This window comes from Ursus arctos, unplaced genomic scaffold (genome assembly GCF_023065955.2).
Source record: "Ursus arctos isolate Adak ecotype North America unplaced genomic scaffold, UrsArc2.0 scaffold_19, whole genome shotgun sequence".
In the NCBI taxonomy this organism is placed as follows: domain Eukaryota; kingdom Metazoa; phylum Chordata; class Mammalia; order Carnivora; family Ursidae; genus Ursus; species Ursus arctos.
In genome coordinates this window covers 39,070,020-39,090,800 of record NW_026622863.1, presented here as the reverse complement: position 1 = coordinate 39,090,800, position 20,781 = coordinate 39,070,020, and the positions used below count along the sequence as shown (strand labels likewise).

At 47.0% G+C, this 20,781-nt stretch overlaps 1 protein-coding gene across 1 annotated transcript in view; it reads left to right on the top strand.

The window, feature by feature from the left end:
• RHPN2 (rhophilin Rho GTPase binding protein 2) overlaps positions 1 to 20,781 on the top strand; it is a 57,578-nt gene that overhangs the window by 8,946 nt on the left and 27,851 nt on the right. The window contains exons 2-4 of the mRNA XM_026484289.4: positions 3,350 to 3,465; positions 17,692 to 17,820; positions 20,258 to 20,333. Of these exons, the coding sequence (XP_026340074.2) occupies positions 3,350 to 3,465; positions 17,692 to 17,820; positions 20,258 to 20,333 (321 nt within the window). The remainder of the gene's footprint in view (positions 1 to 3,349; positions 3,466 to 17,691; positions 17,821 to 20,257; positions 20,334 to 20,781) is intronic.

The following is a 20,781-nucleotide window of genomic DNA, read 5'->3' as shown; positions in this document are numbered from 1 at the left end:
CTCTGGGAATGTACATAAAGGAATTCGTTATGAAAGCCTGTCTATAAAATGAAACACTTCTTGGGTGAACCATGTGATTTTGAGTCAGATCAGACTATCCCTTCATAGTAATTTTGGAAAGCGTCAAGGAAAGAGGAGGGCCATTATTTTAGAACTTTAATATTTAATTAGCTACACATTAAAAGACATGTCAATCTTCTATCTGCAAAAAGATAGTTTCCTGATTTGTATTTTAAATCAGAGATCATTGGATGGTTTGAAAGATGTTAGCTGTAAGACCATTCCAACTCAGATTCTGAATATATGTGTAATTTGAACTTGGGGGTGCTGCCTGGGGGCAGGTGGGTGGTGACCTGTCGGCAAGTTAGAATGAGAAATCTTTGTGGAAGGAGGAACGTGACTTGTTTCTGACCCACTGGTCCAAAGGCCACTGATAGGGGAATCCCTGAGAAGAATAGGGCTCTGAATAACTTCTCCCTCCTTGGGGTGGAGGCCACGGCCATGGCTGGGGCAGAGGTGGGGCAGAGCTGAATGGCAGGGACACAGCTGCAGAGAAGGGGCATCTCTAAACAGAGTGTTGCCCACCAGCCCCCCTGGGGTGTAACCTCAGCCCCCCTCAGTGGGCAGAATCTAAAGATAAGCTTCACAAAGGATTGGAGCCCTCACTCAGATCCCAGGGCTTTTTACCTGCCAGGGTGGGAAGCATACTAGTAGGTTAAAATGAAACTTTTATTCTGATCTTAAACTTTTCAGAATGAAACACTGCAGTCCAAATACCCTGGGAAATAATGAACAGACAACGCAAGACGATTCACTGAAAAAGAAATTCATGTGATCAATAATATATGAAAAAAAAGTTTACAAATAATAAATGCAAACTGGGAGAACAGGATACCTGTTTTTGCATATCAACTCCACAAAGATTAAAAATACTTTTCAAGGGATGCCCGAGTGGCACAGTTGGTTAAGTGTTGACTCTTGGTTTTGGCTCAGCTCGTGATCTCAGGGTCAAAATCCGCGTTCAGCAGAGTCTCCTTGGGTTTCTCTCTCCCTCTGCTCCTCGCCCCCACTCTCTTTCTCTAAAATAAATAAAAATAATACTTAAAATTCAAAAATAGACGACTGGGTTTAAAATGGGCCAGTATCTGAATCGATATTTTCCCAAGGAAGATACACAAAGGGCAATAAGCACATGAAAAGATGTTAAACATCATTAACCATCAGGGAAATGCAAGTCCAAACCGTAATGAGATCTCACACACACTAGATTGTCTATTAAAAAAAAATAATAATAACTAGTATTGTTGAGGATATGGATAAATTGGAACCCTCAGATTGTGTTGGTGGGAATGTAAAATCGTATAGTCACTTTGGAAAACAGTTTGACAGCTCCTCAAATGGTGAGACCCAGGATTAACCCTATGGCACGACAACAGCCCCACTCTTCGATATATAGCCAAGAGAAAGGAAAGCACAAAAACATCCACATAAAAATGTGTACACAGATAAGCAGCCCTATTCATAATGGCCAAAAAGTGAAAATACCCCCAAATGCCCATCAGCTGATGAATGGATAAATTAATGTGGTACATTCTTATAATGGGGCAAAAAGGATTATAGTGCTGATACATGCTCCAAGATGGATAAACCTTGAAAAATCATGCTAAGTCAAGGAAGCCCATCCCCAAAGACCATATTTTGTATAATCCATTTGTATGGAAATGTCCAGAAAAAGCAAATCTGTACAGACAGAAAGTAGATTTGTGGTTGCCTAAGGCTAAGGGGGAGAGGGGACAGGGCATAGGAGGTACCTTTCTTGGAGGGTATTTAGGGTGGTGCACTGGAGGTCTTTTTTTTTTTTTTTTTTTAATATGATTTATTTATTAGAGAGTGAAAGAGAGAGTACAAGCAGGGGGAGTGGCAGGCAGAGGAGGAGGGAGAAGCAGGCTCCCCACTAAGCAGAGAGCCCGATGTGGAACTCCATCCCAGGACCCTGGGATCGTGACCCAAGCTGGAGACAGTCGCTTCACCGACTGAGCCACCCAGGTGCCCCTGCACTGGAGCTCTTAAAGAAGTTTCTAGGGCTGTACGTCTGCCCTAGACATAGACCTTAAAGAAAAAAGTAGAGGTTTATAAAGATTCATGCTTCCAAATATGCATCAAATAATTATATATAATAGATACTTTGGAAGCAATCTAAATGTCCAACTGTAAGGAAATGGTAAATCTTTTTTTTTTTAAAGCTATATTATGCAATCATTAAAATCATGGTTTTTTGTTTTTCGTTTTTACAAAGATTTTATTTATTTATTTGACACAGAGAGAGAAACAGCCAGCGAGTGAGGGAACACAAGCAGGGGGAGTGGGAGAGGAAGAAGCAGGCTCCCAGCAGAGGAGCCTGATGTGGGGCTCTATCCCAGGGCTCTGGGATCACGCACTGAGCTGAAGGCACACGCTTAACGACTGAGCCACCCATGCGCCCCTAAAAATCATGGTTTTGAGAAACATTTCATAATAAAGGAAAGTTTCATGCTAGAGTATTATGTGAGAAATTATGATACACTGTACGTGCCACTGCGCACAAAAGGGTTAACGTAGCAGGCCTGAGGCTGCTGTTCTTGGGAAGGCCTGCTTGCAAACGTTGGCCCCTCCCTGGCATCTGGGAACCTGGCTCTTGAAGTGTTCCCTCCATCCCCTAACTGATAAGGTTGGCTCACCTCCCCTAGACCGATGGCACAGACCACGTGGTTTAGGAGGAATATCTGCTTTCCTCCTGGGAGTCTAGAATTTAGGTATGTGCTAGGTGGGGGTGCCTTTGTGATCAGTCCCCAATACAGCCCCTGGGTGTTGATTTTCTAATGGGCCAACCTGGGTGGTGACATCATACACACCTTGTTGCATTTTTGTTGCTGGGGGAAGGATATACTCTGTGTGACCCCTCATGGGAGGGGGGAAAGCATAAGGGAGCCTGCCTGTGGATTGCTCTAGCATCTATCTGTGTCTTTCCCTCCCGCGATCCAGCTCTGTGTCCTTACGAAGTTGCTGTCATACAGCTGTGAGTGTAATTATATGCCGAGTCCTGTGAGTTTTAGTGAATCTGAACCTGGGGCTGGTCCCCACACTGCACTAATATGAAAAATAACCTACAGTGGCTGTTTCGGAGTTGGTGATGTAACGAGTGACTTTTGCTTTCTTTTGATACTTTTCGATATTTTATGTATTTCCCGTTTTGATGTTACTTTTATTTTTAGAATAGGTTCGCTTTTAAAAAACATTCCTGTTATGCTCAACTTTGTCGTCATGTTTAGAGTGGCTGACCTCTAAACGGTCCTCTCTCATTTTCCCTTAGGGTTGCAATCCCCTTGCACAAACTGGCCGGAGCAGACTGCAGAATCAGAGGGCTGCCTTGAACCAGCAGATCCTGAAAGCCGTGCGGATGAGAACAGGAGCAGAAAACCTTCTGAAGTGAGTGACTGCTGGCTCCACTGCCTTGGTGGGGAGCCAGCCTCTCCTGGGGCCTGTCCATCCCAAAGCTCTCAGGCCTGCCCAGCTTCCTCTCTAACTCTCGGGTTTTTGGTTTTTTTTTTAACTTTGGGGTCCCCTCCTTGTTGCTGGCACCTGGAGCAAGCCCTTCCTTGCCTGAGCTTGATTATGTTCAAGATAAGTATTTTACCCAGACTGTGTGATTGGGGATGGGGGAAGCCAACGATCACATTTCTGTTTGTTTTCCCTGCTTTCTATGGGATGTGCCTGTCTGTTTTCCCTATTGCCTAGTGGAGAAACTATGCCTGGTCTAGAATCACTGCTTGGTAACTGTTTGTTGGCTCTATAAAGGAGAGGACAGCAGGAGGCAGGGAATGGGACATTTCTTTTTTTTTTTTTTAAAGATTTTATTTATTTATTCAACAGGATAGAGACAGCCAGCGAGAGAGGGAACACAAGCAGGGGGAGTGGGAGAGGAAGAAGCAGGCTCATAGCGGAGGAGCCTGATGTGGGGCTCGATCCCATAACGCCAGGATCACGCCCTGAGCCGAAGGCAGACGCTTAACCGCTGTGCCACCCAGGCGCCCCGAGGGAATGGGACATTTCTATTGCCAGTGTCCATCCCTCTGAGGAGAGGCCCCAGTACAGCCCTATGGCCTTGGGGCTCTGGTGGGAAAATGGTTACTTACCAAGCATTGAACTCAGTGAAGCTTTACCTGTGTCATAGGCAGCTGTAAGCCCTCCCCACACCCTTCAGTGCCTCGCCGGACAGTGTGCCAGCTTCCTCTTGTTCGTAAAGAGCGCAGCCTTTCTTCTTCCTTCAGAGTTCGGGGCTAACTCATCAGCCCCATGCCATCTTCTGCACTGGGTGCTGCCCGGCCAAGCAAGACAGATGCCTCCTGCAGCCTCAGAAAGGACGTGGGGCACTCGCAGGGGCCTGGAACCTGGAAACTTGGCCGGGAACCCGGAACCTGACAGGATATGGATTTTGGGTGTTCCCGATGGGTCAGCTGTACCGTTGGAGGCCTGTGAGAGCCCAGAGGCTGTTCAGAGACTGTTGGGAAAAGCAAATACACTGAACCAGGTGTTCGTAACAGAGCTGCGATACTCTGATGGCCATAGATAGTCCCAGGAGCTCGATCGGTGCCTCCACAGGGGCCGCTCCCCTGAGCAGCCAGTAAGGACAGGAGGAGGGTTTCTGGTCCTAAACTGAGGGTGAACTCAGTTCTGAATCCTTCGGTGTGCTCCCTAGGAAAAGTGTCTGAGATACTAAGTGGGGGAACAGGAAGATGGAGGAGAGCATGCCCTGCGCGTGTGTTGTAAAGGACTGGTGTGTTTGCTTTTGTGCACGCATAGACTTTTTCCAGAAAAGACGAAGAAAGAAGCTGTTAGAGTCAGCTCTTGGGAGCAAGACCAGGGATGGAGGTGGAGGTGACTCTCCTGGTCATGTCACTCCCTCCCGTGTTTGGATGTCCTTTTATGAAGTGCATGAATTACTTTTATTCGTTTTACTCATTTTTATTGTGCGATCCTGCAAAGGCCCGGAAGGAAAGATCACCAACCACCTAAACCTACCACCAGCGCAGAGACCCCAGTGCTGTGCCTTGTGTGGGCATTGATACACGTGGGCTAGCAGAGAACACAAGTCCTAGCGTGGCCAGAGTTCTGGAAACCTCTCCTCCAGCTACTTTTGTAACAGAGTAGAGGCCAGGTTGTGTGACTGGAGGAGACTATGAAGCCATTATGACATTTCACCCCCCCCTTTTTTTTAAAGTTTATTTACTTATTTATTTTTAAGTAATCTCTACACCCAGCGTGGGGCTCGGACTCAACAACCCTGAGATCGAGAGTCATACACTCCGCCGCCCGAGCCAGCCTGACGCCCCACAACATTTCACCTTTTAAAAGGTCTGGCGGTGTCCTTGTCCCTGGAGAAGGCTGGAGCTAGGGACGGTCAGGTCCACAGTGCAGTGGACCTCATGCAGCCGGTGTAGCTTGGGAGAGGCCCCCCGATTTCGGGAGCGGCGGCCCTGGGCCAGCCGAGGTTGCCGAGCTGGGACGGCTGCAGGTGTGCCCCCCCATCCCCCTTCTTCCCATGTGTGATTTGTGGTGGCCGGTTTGGGCTGATACTTTGATGCAGCTAAGGGGGCAGGCGGGCAGCCTTGACTCTGTGGCTACCCGGGAGCTGACGGCAGGGGATTGGGCTGTTCATTCACCCCGTAAATGAATTTCTTGAGCGCCTAGGACGTGGAGGGCCGTGTTTGAGATGCAAGAGGAGAAGGCTGCAGGCCCTGCTTTCACGTTGCTTGATCTCTTGGGGTGGGGAGCTTAATACACAGCAGACAAGTCCGGTCATGTCAGAGGTGATGTTTTCTAGGGTGTCGCTGAAAGGGAAATGTGACCTCGTGGCGGAGCCTTAGAAACAGGCCAGTCAGGAAGGCCCTTTCTGAGCGGGGGCCTTGGCGTTTCTAAGGTGGGAACCAGCGGTGGTTTCGTCTGTCTTGCTCTCTCAGTGACAGCAGCGACCCGCCTCCGAGGCCCGGTGGTTCAAGCTCATTGTCGGGTTGGCGGTTGCCGAGCTGGCAGCGTGGGGGTAGGGTGGGGTTGTTAATGATTTTCGCAGTGACCTCAAAGTTCAAAGTGGCCCTTTCTGGAGAGTGTTGTGAGAGAGAGCCCTAAGGGTATTTATTAATCTGACTCCGGCAGCACCAACGGTTTCCCGAAAACAAATAAGGCGTTCAGCCAGGTCCGGCTTTGGCTCCGTGGTTGTCGCCAGGTGGCCGATTAGTTGGCTGTCCCTGCCGCCAAGGGGTAGTTTCTGTCATGAATTGGGCCCCGCTGTCCTGTCTGTGCGCCTGTCTGCTTTCAGGTTCTCAGATGTCCCTCCACGGCCCTCAAATAAAGATAGAGCGTTTGGGGGGCGCCTGGGTGGCTCAGTCGGTTCAGCGTCCCACGCTTGGTTTCAGCTCAGGTCAGGGTCTCGCGGTCGTGGGATCGAGCCCCACTTCTGCACTCAGTGTGGAGTCTGCTTCAGATTCTCCCTCCCTCTCCCTCTGCCCCTCCTCACTCACACTCTCTTTTTCTTTCTCACATAAATAAATATCTTAAAAAAAAAAAAAAGAATATTTGGGAGGATGTCCCCCCAAATGCAGGAATGCAGGGGTCCCAGTGCTTACCTGCATTGGTGGGGGGCTGGGCACGTGCTGAGAGGAGCCAGGCTTTGTACCCTCTCAAGGTCTTTTCCTCCTCTGAGCCGGATCCACCAAGAGTCCATGAGCTTCCTGGAGTTTGACTGGGAAGAGAGCAGATATCTTAAATGTACTTTTCCAGGCTAAGCAAGGACAATATCCTCTCTCTTTTTCTATCACCCTGCCCTCCCTTGAGTAAAGCTGGGATGGAAACATGATGCTGTTTCTCTGAAACAGAGATGGTCTTTGTGAAATTTAAAGCATGGTGCCACGTCATTCCATTTTAACTAACTGGGCCTTTGCGTAAGGGTAGGCCATTTAACATCTTTGGGCTCAGGTTCCCCTCTTGTACCGGTACCTTTTGGGCTAGAGCAGGGCTAGCCCACTCTGAGGCTTACAGGGGCTGGGTGGGCTCGGGAAAGACTGGAGGGGCTGGGCCTGGTGCTGTGAGGCATTAGGGAGTGGTGGGGACAGTGGCGAAGTACAGAGCACATGCTCTCTCTGGAGGGGCCACCTGCAGTGTGCCTTGTGTGGAGGGGAGGACTAGGGTTGCTAGATCTGCGGATTTTTATTTTTGTTTTTGTTTTTTGCAGAAGATAAAGATCTGACCTTTTTCTCTCCTTTTTTTTCTTTTTTTTTGAACCATCTAATAGTTGAATTTTAAATATTGGTGCATCGTTCAATGGGGGGAAATATAACACCATTAGGACCAAGTAAACGAGCCCCCTTTGACCTCCAGTTTGTAACCTGTGCTCTGGAGGGTCATGAAACTCTGGGCAGGAGGTGACCAGGGGTAGCGTCAGCTGTAAGGAGAGTGACTTGAGGTTAGTGGCTGCTCACACCATCAGTTCTGAGGGTGGCTGGTGTGTGTCTGTGCCGTGCGGTGTGTGAGCCCCTTGGCCTTTGGGGCTCACAGCAGCCCTGAGGCCTCCCTTCCTACACTGGCTACACTGGGAGCAGATGTCCTGCCAGACCAGCTGATCTGCTGCCCTCGCTGGGTGGCCACAGGAGGCCACCGGAGGCCACCAGGTGGTATTTGCAGGATTTGGGGTCAGATGGATTAAGGTCAAACTGTTCCAGTAAGGTCTCTGAAGTTGGTGCAACTCTTTGGTGCTTTTCAACATGCCTGTTCCTGGTGAGGGTTGGGGCGGGGGGCGGGGAGGGCGTTACAATTTTACTGAAAGACTTGGGAGAAAAAAATTACACTAAAGCAAATGGAGTTATATGGGTCAACATTCGAAATTCACCTGCATCTTTAAGACAAAACATGGGACCTTAAAGAAATTTTGGACTTGGAGCAAAGAAACACGCTGTTATCATGTAGGAGCTAATTCTTAAGGTGGAAAAGGCCTCAGCAGCTCCAAATTCAGGGAAAGCATGCGTGGATGTAGTCGGTACCCTCAGGAGATAATTGAATGTGGCCTTCTGTTCCCGTGCACGCTTGTTGGGTTGATCACTTGAAGAGAGTCAGTGGGACGCCTTCTCATTCTTGACTTTTGCAAGTGCTGCACGCTCTTTATGAAAAACCCAAGGGAAGAGGCCTTTCCTTGGAGGTTCAGGCCAGAGGGAGGCCATGGAGAACCTAGGTTGGAGACTCCGGGCCGAAACGCTCTTTGGCCTCATCCCAGTTGGCCTTAAGGACTCTTTTGGCTGTAACATCAGTTATTGGGCCATAAGGTTCTCAGAGGAGGTTTGCAACCAAGGGGAAGGTGAGAAAAAGACCATCTTCCAAGGAGGCCCGTAGAAGCGATTTGTTGTCATCTGGAAGGGCAGCCTAGGTGCAGACTGAGGCTCTGGTTTTAATTCCTAATTCGAGCCGGCTGATTCTATTTTTATATGTTACCCCGGGCTGTTCCCCTAACCTGGGCACATACATCATATTCACATACATCATCATTGATTGACCTTCTTTGAGAAGCCCCTCCCACCAGTGAATCCGTGAAAAATCATTCTCTGTACTAGAAGCCGCTCACACTCGACGGTTGGTTTCCCACTCGTCATTGTACCCAAAGGTTAGCATTGTGGAGACTGACCCTGATCCCCGCCCCCCCCCCCCCCCGCCCCGGCCACAATGTTGTCCAGAGTGACCCACCCAGGGGTCCATGTCCAAAGAGTAGCTCGTTGATTTGTTGCAAATCCTAAATCTCAGATTGCCCAGTCAAGAGGGAAGAGAAGTAGCAGATCAGTATATAGAGGTGGGAAAATCAAGTTGGCCTATTTGGAAGCTTCCGCAGACATTCGGGCAAGGGTCTTAGGGTGTAAATTGTTATATTTAAGTTGGGTCCACTCTGTTGCAGAGAACCAGTTCCCCCCCACCCCCACCCCTGCCGTGGCTTCTAGGGAGTGGTCTTTATTCTGCCATTTGTTCTGACATCAGCTAAAATGTGCTGAGCCCCCACCATGTGGAAAAGACAATGCCAATTTCCAGGAGAAAGAGAAAGAAATAGAAGGCAAAGGTCTTGTTCTCCATTATAACTTCTGTATCCTTTGTTAGACATGGGCCACAGTTTGTCTCGGGGCTTCCTGACAGGCAGTACGAAGAAGGGACTGGGACTCGGAACACATTTCAGACCCTTTGATTCAGCCAAAGGCAAACAAATTGCAAAGAAGAAGCTTCCCCCAGTTTCTTTCCTTGTGTCCTTGTGTTCACTAGTGTGGATCACTAGTGAAACAGTCCCATCCTCAGAAACATCTCTGTGGTACAGGTTTTACAAGCGGCAGATTGTGCCCCGTGGTGTGTATGAAATCAGTCCATGGGGTTGCTGTGGTTTCATAAAAAATAAATATTTGGAGGGGTGCCTGGCTGGCTCAGGTGGTAGAGTGTGGGACTCAATCTCGGGGTTGTGAGTTCGATCCCCACGTTGGGCACAGAGCCTAATTAAAAATAAATAAAGACTCTGTGCTTGGTTCCGGGCACAGAGCTCCTAGAGCCCTTGGAACCTCCTGCCTTCTGTGTGCTAATGAGGGGACAGGGCCTTCAGAATGGGGCTTTTAACTGGGAAGACCAAACCTGGTGAGAGGATTGGAATTTAGAGTGCCACCCCTGGACTTCCGGGGTGGGGAAGGGGGCTGAAGATTGAGTTCAGTTGCCAGTGGCCAGTGATTTAATCAGTTGTGCCCACACAAACCTCCATACAACCCCTCACAATGAGGTTTGGGAATTTCCAGGTTGGTGAACACATCAAGGTGCTGGGGGCGGGGGGTGTGCCTGGGGAGAATATGGAGGCTGCTTACTCTTCCTTAGCCTGTGGGCTCTATTTCATCTGACTGCCCTGAAGTTGTGTCCTTTAAAATAAACCACAGGACATTTAAGTAGAGTGTTTTCCTGAGTGTTCTGAGTCATTCTGGCAAGTTATCAGAAAAGGGTGTTGGGGGAACCCTTGATTTGTAGCTGGTTGTTCCCAAGTACAGGTGGCCCTCCCCTACCCAACCTTGTGACTGGCACTTGACATGGGGGCAGTCTTGGGGTGTTGAGCCTTTAACCTGTGGGAATTGAATTGAATTGAATTGCTGGGCACCCAGTTGGTGTCAGAGAATCAGAACTGGAGAGTTGTGAATATTTTATTTATTTATTTATTTATTTATTTATTTATTTATTTATTTATTTAAATTGATAGCTTTATTTATTTATTTTTTAAGATTTTATTTATTTGAGAGAGAGAGTGAGCGAGAGAGAGCACAAGCAGGGTGAGAGGCAGAGGGAGACTCCCCGCTGAGCGGGGAGCCTGATGTGGGACTCGATCCCTGGACTCCGGGATCATGACCTGAGCGGAAGGCAGATGCTTAACCGACTGAGACGCCTGCAAATATTACTCTCTTAAAAAAATAAGCCATTAGAATAGACTCAAATATATTGACATGTATTGTATGTGTGGCAAAGTTTGGTTTGTGCGACTTTTGTTTTAGGGGTATGTATGTATGTGTATACTGTGGTGTGATATAAAATGTATTTCGTGCTGGTAGTCATGCTTCCCCCCTCCCACCAAAATCCCCAAACCAGTGATATTCACCAGACGGAGCTTCCAATATCTCATTGCCCTCCCGGGAAGCCCAGATGTGCACGTAGAGACGTACTCAGTAGTAAAAGGGCAAGTGACATCCTATTTGCAGCCAGGGTCAGGCGTGGCTTTTTCTGAGAAGGCGTGGCATAAGTTTGTAGGTCAAGGAGAAGGGTTCAGTGATGGGCAGGAGAGAGAGAAAAGGGAGAGAATACATATAAACACATCATGGGGAGAAATTGATGAGCTCAAGTATGTGGCAAGGCAGGGAGAGCCCCAGTGCAGAGGGCAGACTGCAGGGGAAGTGGTTTAGCATTTTGCTTTCTGGGGGAAAGGTGGACAGGCAGTGAGCAAAGTGAGCCTGTGACAGGTGGCTGGATTTTCATCAGCTGGCAAGGGGAAGGTGATGAGGTACCATTTCTCCGGCTGGCTGGAGCTCTTGGCTGAGGAACCTCAGGTGTCCTCATCCGTGAAAGGAGAAAGTTCTAGTAGCTGGTCCGAGGAATGCCTGAGGACTTGCTGCGATGGTTCATGGGCATGTGCCCTGCAAGGCCTGGCCCAGGACTTGGTTATTATTGCCACTGTTACTTTGCGATGATTCCTAATCCATAAAGTGAGGGAGCACCTGTAAAGTCTTCCAGCAGGTGTCCAAACTTCTGCTTTGAGGACTTGGGTAAAGTTCATGGCTCCATATTGCTTTACACCATTCCATTCTGGGAATATATCTCATTTTACTTACCCAATTTGCCAGTTAATGGATGTCTGGATTTCCCCCACTTTTTGGCTATTATGAGTAATGCTACTATAAACATCACATACACATCTTTGTTGGGATGTAAGTTTCCATTTTTCTTACATAGATTCCTAGGAGTGGACTACTTGGTTATATGGTAAGTTTACATGTAACATTTTTATTTTTTAAAAAGATTTATTTATTTATTTGAGAGAGAGAAAGGGAGAGAGAGAGTGAATGGCAGGAAGACAGAGAGGGAGAATCCGCATGCAGACTCTCTGCTGAGCATGGAGCCCAATGCAGGGCTCGATCTCATGACCCTGAGATCATGACCTAAGCCAAAATCAAGAGCCGGATGCTTAACCAAGAGAGCCACCCAGGTGGCCCAGATATTTCACATTTTTAGAAACTACTCAGCTGTTTTCCAAAGGGCTGTGTCATTTACATTCAGCAGTGTGTGAGAGTTCCAGTTTCTCTACATCCTCCTCAACACTTGTTATTGTTTCTTTTTTATTACAGTCATCTAGCTGTGTATTGATACCTCATTATGGTTTTAAATTGTATTTCCCTATACTGATTCAAGACATGCAGCACCTTTTTGTGTGCTTGTTAGACATTCATATAAATTCTTTTTTTTTATTTTTTATTTATTTTATTTTTATTTATTTATTTTTAAAAGATTTTTATTTATTTATTTGACAGAGATAGAGACAGCCAGCGAGAGAGGGAACACAAGCAGGGGGAGTGGGAGAGGAAGAAGCAGGCTCATAGTGGAGGAGCCTGATGTGGGGCTCGATCCCAGAACGCCGGGATCACGCCCTGAGCCGAAGGCAGACGCTTAACCGCTGTGCCACCCAGGTGCCCCAGACATTCATACATATTCTTTAGTAAAATGTCTATTCAAGTCTTTGTCCATTTCATTAATTCAGAAAGTTGCAGGATATACAATCAATATACAGGAATATGTCGTATTTCTATACACCAATAAGGAATTATCAGAAAGAGAAATTAATATTGCCATTTACAATTGCATCAAAAATAATAAAATACCTAAGAATAAATTTAACAAAAGAGGTGAAAGACCTGTACGCTGGAAACAATTGAAAGACATTGAAGGCACAAATAAATGTAAAAATATCCTATGCTCATGAATTGGAAGAATTAATATCGTTCAAATGTCCATACAGCCAAAGCAATCTACAAATTCAGTACAATCCCTATCAAAATTCCAACAGCACTTTTTAAGAATAGATAAAACAATTCTAAAATTTCCATGGAGGGTTGCCTGGGTGGCTCAGTTGGGTAAGCGTCTGCTGTCAGCTCAGGTCGTGATCCCAGGGCCCAGGGATCGAGTCCCACATTGGGCTCCTTGCTTGGTGAGGAGCCTGCTTCTCCCTTTACCCCTCCCCTGGCTTGTGCGCTCCCTCCCTCTCTCTCTCTCTCTCATAAATAAAATCTTTAAAAATAAAATATCTTTAAAAATAAAATAAATAAAATAAAATTCCCACAGAACCACAAAAGAGTCTGAATAATCAAAGCAATCTGGAACAAAGCTGGAGGTATCACGCTTCTGGATTTCAAACTATATTACACAGCTATAGTAATCAAAACAGTATCGTATTGGCATAAAAACAGACACATAGATGAGTGAAACAGAATAGAGAGTGCAGAAATAAACCCATGCATATATGGTCAATTAACTGAATACAGAGGAGCCAAGAATGTACAATGGAGAAAGGATAGTCTCTTAGTGACGGGGAAACTGCACAGCCATGTGCAAAAGATGAAGCTGGACCACTGTCTTACATGATACACAAAAATTAACTCAAAATGAATTAGAGACTTGAGTATAAGACCTGAAACCATAGAAGTCCTAGAAGAAAACATAGGGGGTAAGCCCCTGGACATTGATTGTGGTGAGGATTTTTTGGATTTGACACCAGAAGTAAAACCAACAAAAGCAAAAAATAAACACCTGGGATTACATCAGACTACAAAACTGCACAGCAAGGACCAGCAACAAAATGAAAAGGCAGCCTATTGAATGGGAGAAAATATTTGTAAATCACCTATCTGAGAAAGGGTTCATATCCAAAGTATATAGAGAACTCATACAATTCAGTAACACAAAAACGATCTGATTAAAAAATGGGCAGAGGATCTGAATAGACATTTTTCCAAAGAAGATATAAGATGGCCAACAGACACATGAAAAGATGCCCAACATCACTCATCAGCAGGGAACGGCAAATCGAAACCACAGTGAAACCTCACACCTGTTAGAAGGGCTGTTATCAAAAAGAGAAGAAATAACAAGTGTTCATGAGGACTGGAGAAAAGGGAACCCTCGCGCACTGTTCGTGGGAATGTAAATTGGTGCAGCCACTATGGAAAACAGTATGGAGTTCCCGTAAAAGAACTAAAATTAGAACTACCATGTGATCCAGCGATTCCACTTCTGGGTCTTTATCCGAGGAAAACAAAAAATTAACTCAAAAATGTATGCACCCCCATGTTCATTGAAGTATTATTTATAACAGCCAAGATACGGAAAACAACCTAAGTGTTCATCAGTGGATGAACGGATAAAGAAGATGGTGTGTATATACAGTGTAATGCTATTTGGCCATAAAGAAGCATGAAATCTTGCCATTCGTGACAACATGGACCTCGAGGGCATGTGCTAAGTGAACTAAGTCAAACAGAAACAGAAATACCGCATGATCCCATTTATATGTGGAATCTTTATTTAAAAAAAAAAGCTCATAGATAAGAGAACAGATGGATGCTTGCCAGAGTTGGGGATTGGGAGATGGGTGAAATAGGTAAAAGGGGTCAAGAGGCACAAACTTTCAGTTATAAAATAAAACAGTCATGGGGATTTAATGTACAGCATGGTGACTATAGTTAGTAACACCGTATGGCATATTTTAAAGTTGCTAAGAGAGTAAATCTTAAAAGGTTTTATCACAAGAAAAAGCTCTGTAACTGTGGTGGTGAATGTTAACTAGATTTATAGTGATGATCATTTTGCAATATATATAAATATGGAATCATTATGTTTTATACCTGAAACTAATATAATGTTGTATTCGGTTACATCTCAATTTAAAAAAAATCTTTTGCCCGTTAAAAAAAATTGTATGTCTTTTTATTATTTAATTAACAGAACTCTTTATATATTCTAGATACAAATTCTCTATCAGATATATAATCTGCAAATATTTTTCTCCCAGGCTGTGGCTTGTGTTTTCTTTTTTTTTTCCTTTTATGATGTCTTCTGAATCACAGAAGTTTTCTTTTTTCTTTTTTTTTTTTTTTAAGATTTTATTTATTCATTCGACAGAGAGAGAGACAGCCAGCGAGAGAGGGAACACAAGCAGGGGGAATGGGAGAGGAAGAAGCAGGCTCATAGCGGAAGAGCCTGATGTGGGGCACAACGCCGGGATCACGCCCTGAGCCGAAGGCAGACGCTTAACCGCTGTGCCACCCAGGCGCCCCTGAATCACAGAAGTTTTTAAATTTGACAGAATTCAGTTTGATTTCTTCTTTCATGGATTGTGCTTTTGGTGTATAGCAAAGAACACTTCGCCCAGCCCAAGGTCATGAAGATTTTCTTCTATATTTTCTTCTAGACGTGGTAGAGTTTTAGCTCTTACATTGAAGTCTGTGGTCCATTTTTTAAAAGATTTTATTTATTCATTTGAGAGAGAGAGAGTGAACGAGCATGAGCAGGGCAGAGGGGGTGCAGAGGGAGAGGGAGAAGCAGACGCCCTCCTGAGCAGGGAGCCGGACACAGGGCTCCATCCCAGGACCCTGAGATCACGCCCTGAGCCAAAGGCAGACGCTCAACAGACTGAGCCACCCAGGTGCCCCCATCTCTGATCCATTTTGACTTAATATTTATGTATGGGATGAGATTTAGATTGAGGTTTATTTTTTGTGGATTGTGCAGAAAAGAGTTATCAGAGCAGACCTGAGACAGCTATCCTTAGAAAGCCCGCTTGCAAGGTTAGCCCTTGGCTAGTGTCTGGAAACTTAATTTCAGGATAGTCTCCGCCGTTTCCAGAACTGGTAAGAGGGGCTCACTGTGCCTGAACTGTTTGCACAAACAGTATGGTTTATAAATGCTGAGCACCTGCTTTCCTTCTAGGGGGTCTGGAATTGTGGAACATGCTAGACACAAGTGCCCATCTGACCAGTCCCCAGTAAAAACCTAGGGCACCATGGCTCGAATGGGCTTCCTGAGTGGATAGCATTTCACACGTGTTGTCAGAACACTACTGGAGGAGTTTAGCACGTCAGGTGTGCAAAGAGGACTCTTTGCAGCCTGTGCCTGGTGTCCTCCAGACCTCACCCCATGTACCTTTCCCTTTTGCTGTAATAAATCAGGGCCATGAGTACAACTATGTTATGAATCCTGTGAGCCCTCCTAGTGGATCACTGAATGTGGGGGTGATCCTGGGGACACTGTTGAAAAGACTGTCTTTCCTTCTTTGAAATGTCTTGTCACCTTTATGCAAATCAATTGACTGTAAATGTAAGGATTTATTTCTGGATTCTGTTCTGTTCCGTTGCCTGTCCTTACATCAATACTACATTATCTTGATTGCTGTGGATCTGTGGTAAGTTTTAAAATCCAATAGCATAAATCCTCCAACTTTGTTCTTTTTCAAAACTATTTGGCTTCTAGGTGCTTTGCATTTCCATACAAATTTTAGGATCAGTTTGTGAATTTCTACTGAAAAGCTCACTGGGATTTTGACCGGAACTGCATTGGATTGATAGATGAATTAGGGAGAATTGACACCTTGACAATAGTGAATCTTCCAGTCCGTGAACATGGACTGTCTCGCCATTTAATATGCAGTGTTTTGTAGTCTTCAGTGTACGAGTCTTACCCTTCTTTTGCTAAATTTATTTCAAAATATTTTACTCTTTTTTGATGCTATTGTGGATGAAATTGTTTTCTTAATTTCATCTTAAGAGCGCTCATTGCTGGTAGTGGAGATAAAATTGATTCTTACATATTGAATTGTATCCTGTGCCCTTACTGAGTGTATTAGTGCTAGTATGTGTTTTGTGAATGCCTGGGGATTTTCTACATACAAGATTATGTCATCTATGAATAAAGATTCCTTCCTTTCCAATCCAGATGCCTTTAATTTCTTTGTTTACCTATTGTCACTGGTTCGAAGTTCTAGTACAGTCGTGATTAGAAGTGGCAAAAGCAGATGTCATTGTCTTGTTCCTGATCATAATGGAGAAGCATGGCTTTCACCACTAGTATGATGTTAGCTTTGGGTTTTTGTAGGTGCGTTTTATCAAGTTTTGTAAATTCTTGTTTGTTCCCAGTTTGTTGAGAATTTTTATCATGAATCTGTGTTGGACTTTATCCCATACTTCTTTTGTATCTATTGAGAGGACCATGTGTTTTTTTATCCTATATCCTAGTAATACAGTATGTTACAATAATTGATTTTCAGGTATTAAACCAACTTTGCAATCCTGGGATAAGTCCCACTTGGTTGTGGTATATAATCCTTGTTAAATGTGGCTAGGTTCGGCTTGTTAATATTTTGTTGAGGATTTTTGCGTATATATTCATGAAGGATGTCGGTTTATTGTTTTACTTTCTTGTGATGTCTTCCTCTAGTCTGGGTCAGGGTTAGACTAGACCTCTTAGAATGAGCTGGGGAGCGTTACCTCCTTCTCTGTTTTCTTTTTCTTTTTCTTTTTTTTTTTTTTTTTTTTACAGATTTTATTTATTTATTTGACAGAGATAGAGACAGCCAGTGAGAGAGGGAACACAAGCAGGGGGAGTGGGAGAGGAAGAAGCAGGCTCATAGCGGAGGAGCCTGATGTGGGGCTCGATCCCAGAACGCTGGGATCACGCCCTGAGCCGAAGGCAGATGCTTAACCGCTGTGCCACCCAGGCGCCCCCTCCTTCTTTGTTTTCTTATCCATTTCCTTTCAAGGGGATAATTTATGGTCTTTTTTGGGTGGCTGGAAGCAGGTCTCTTTTCTCTTCTCAAAGCTGATTCTCTGCAGGGATGTCTTAAGATTTATGTCTGGTAGCTTAGTCTATCAGCCACGTCCCAAGTGCATTTACTGGCAGGCGTGGCTCAAGATGGGCCAGGTGCGGGCATCTCAGAGACATCTGGTCACCTCTGGCCCTCACATCTGCAAGTGAACCCTCCAAACTTCCTTATGGGGCCTGGGAGGTCTGTTCCCCTGGCAACTGGGCAACCTGGCTGAAGGCACTTTTCTCCCCCTACTTTTCCAACAGAGCAGCTACGAACCACAAGGTACGGGAGCAGGTGCGCCTGGAACTGAGCTTTGTGAACTCAGATCTGCAGATGCTTAAGGAAGAGCTGGAGGGGCTCAACATCTCAGTGGGAGTCTACCAGAGCACGGAGTAAGTGGGGGCAATGCTGCTTCGAGTTACTCTCTGAGCCTCGGAACGTGCCTTATCGGGATGGTGCCCAGATAGACGTGAGAGTGTGGCCGACCCTGCTTTGGGAAGAGAGGGATCGATCAGTTTGAGGATTGAGCATGGTACAAGAATCAAGGGACGAACAGATGGGGTTTGTTGGAAACACCTGGGCAGTTGGACAGAAAGGCATCTAACTGTCCTTGGACCCTTGCGGCATAGTTTTAGGGAAGAGCCATGTGACTGGGTCCGGATGAAGAGATGGCATCTCTCACATGGCTTTGCCATAAAGATGCCCTGGACACCCACTTGTGGTTAGATTTGAGAGCCTGCCTGCTCTCAGGTGGGGGCCCACACTGCCCTCCCTCCTTCCCTGTCAGCCTCCTCACCATGCACAGGGCCTGACTGGCTCATTCTGTGGATGGGACACAAAAACACATAAACTACTTGACAGGGGTCATTTACCTCAAAGATTAAGGGGACCCATGTGAGTTCCCTGAGGGGATGCTTCAGAAATGTGCCCCAGTAAATCTTTGAGAAACAAATGTCGGAATTCAGAAGCCTCCCCTGGGAGTGTCTGTGAGAGGCGTGGTATTGAGGCGGGGCCTTCAGGAAAGCTCAGAAAGTCTCCCCAAGGTGAGCTACCTTTGAAAGAGAGGTCCCTCTTTATAGAGAAATAACTTTGAGAAGCTCTTTGTGGGCAACTGAGACTTCTCAAAAGGTAGGTGAGCTCCAGGGGAGACTCAGTGAGTGAATAGTCCTGCGGATTCACAAAAGGATGACATTTGGGAACCCGGAGTCACCTTTGGATTGTCCCCAAGCCTCTGCATGGCGCGTGGGTGTTTTTCAGGGCCGGAGGGAAAGCGTTTATGTGTGGAACCTCTGCTGTTCCTTCTGTGATGTCCGTGTGTCCTGGCTCGCTCACCTGTGGGCTCCCAGTGTGGGTTTGAACGCCTACTCAGAACACTAAATGAGAGGCTTCTCCCAGCCTCCGCTGTGGTAGTAAATTCCAGTGTTCTGCCCAAAGGTCGAAGTTCCTTGAGTAAGTGAGGCAGGGCCCGACTTCGCTGGTAAATGTAGGATGTTTCATATTCCCACTTGCTGTCTGGAGTGCGGGCACAAAGGCCCCTGCGTGATTACAGCCTGGCTCTTGTTTGCCGGGAGGTCCCCTGTGCCGTCGGGAAGAGGGGAGAGAGAGGTAATGACGCCTTGGGCTCGCCTCCACCCCCTTCCTGTTTTCAAAGCGGATTGTTTCTTTCTAAGCACAGTTGATCTTTAAACACTTCTGTGAGGCAGGCCGGGAAGAAACGGTCTGGCTGGGCAGATGAGAAAACACGAGGCTGGAGGTCATGGAAGGAGTTAGGTTAGCGCCAGGTTGGGGCTGGGGTGCCCTGGCTGCTCTCCCCAGTCACGGGGAGAACAGGCCTTGCCTCCAGCCCCAGTGGGGTGAGGGCAGGAGGGTGCTGGGCGCAGAGGAGAGAGGCACGGTCCATCCTGTCTCCTTCCAGTAGGGTCCAGCTTTCCCTGCAGGCTTCGGGGAAGCCACACGCCCCCACGGTTGGATGGCGCAGCCCGTGGTTTTCCCGCGGCCACGGAGGCAGTTCCAGCTTGCAGCTGCATTGTCCGCTCAGCCTGCTCCGCATTCCTGGCCTTCTCCCTGGCTGAGCTGAGCGGCCCCAGGAGGTCTCCTGTTACAGGTCAGGGAGCTAAATCCCTGTTTGCAAAACACAGCCCGAGCCCCCTTTACTTCCTGTTGGCCCTGCCCCTGTCCCTAAGAATGTAGGCTCAGGGCATACTTCCAGGGTGACCGGTGGGGGAACTGAGTGGTCAGTTGGGGAGGAGCCGCCTGGGGGGCAAGTAACTGGCCAGCGCGTGACCCTAGGCTGGAGCTGGGTGCATTTAGGTATCAGAAGGGGCCCCGGCCCTCAAGGCCTTCCCCATACAGGTGATGGGACACCGAGGGGGACACGCCCCATCAGAGGAGGCCCCCGAGGGCCCAGGATTGGAGGGCCGCAGGAGAGGTGGGACCCGCCCTGGTGAGGAATGGGGGAGGAGGGTGGGGATGGGAGCTGATGAAGGAGGTCCACTGGCAGTGTGGTGCGTGCAGGTCGGGGAGCAGTGCACGCCCCAGGCCCAGACCCTGCCACACAGGAGGTCCTCGGTGCAGTCGTTGAAAGAACAGTGGAGGTCGGGACCTCGGTCAAGGTGGTAGGCCTCCTGTGTTAGGCTGCATAGTCCAGAAGTCACAGGGCATTGGGATTGGGCTTAGAACAGAGACAGGCAGGTGACCAGAGTCATCTTCATGGAACATGAAGCAGTGTGTGTGGGACTGGCGTCCAGAGGTGGGGGTGCCCTGAGTGGGCTGCTGGGCGCAGAGCGGCCGGGGTCACAATGTTCACATACCTTGCTGTGTTCCTTATAGGGAGGCATTTACGGTCCCACTGATTCCACTTGGCCTGAAGGAAACCAAGGATGTTGACTTCTCCGTCGTTCTCAAGGTAAATCTCAAAGCAGTGGGCGCTGAGCTCACTGTTTGAAAAGACAAACTAGGAATTGTGTATCCCTTGCAAGCGGCCTTAGGCTCAGTGGGCTGAGTATCATTTGATTTGTGCGGGGTGCCCCCAGGCCCCTCAGCAAGCCAGCGAACCTTATGCCGTCTGTCCTCTTGTGATTGCACCATCTTGGGTCCCTCCGAGGCTCAGGGGCCCCGGAAGGCAAGTTAGAAACCTGGGCCTGCCCTCTCCAGGAGGCCAAGCCAGAGATGGTCCGTGGAGGACGTGCTTTGGTTTTAAAATTGTACCCTATTTTAATCTTTTCTTAAATTTGGTAACCAATTTAGGCCCTGTTTATGGGAGAAGTGCTAATTTTCCCCCCAACATTTTATTAGGAAAATTTCTAAACTTAGAGAAAAACTGAAAGAATTTTGCTGTGAATCTCTGTGTCCTC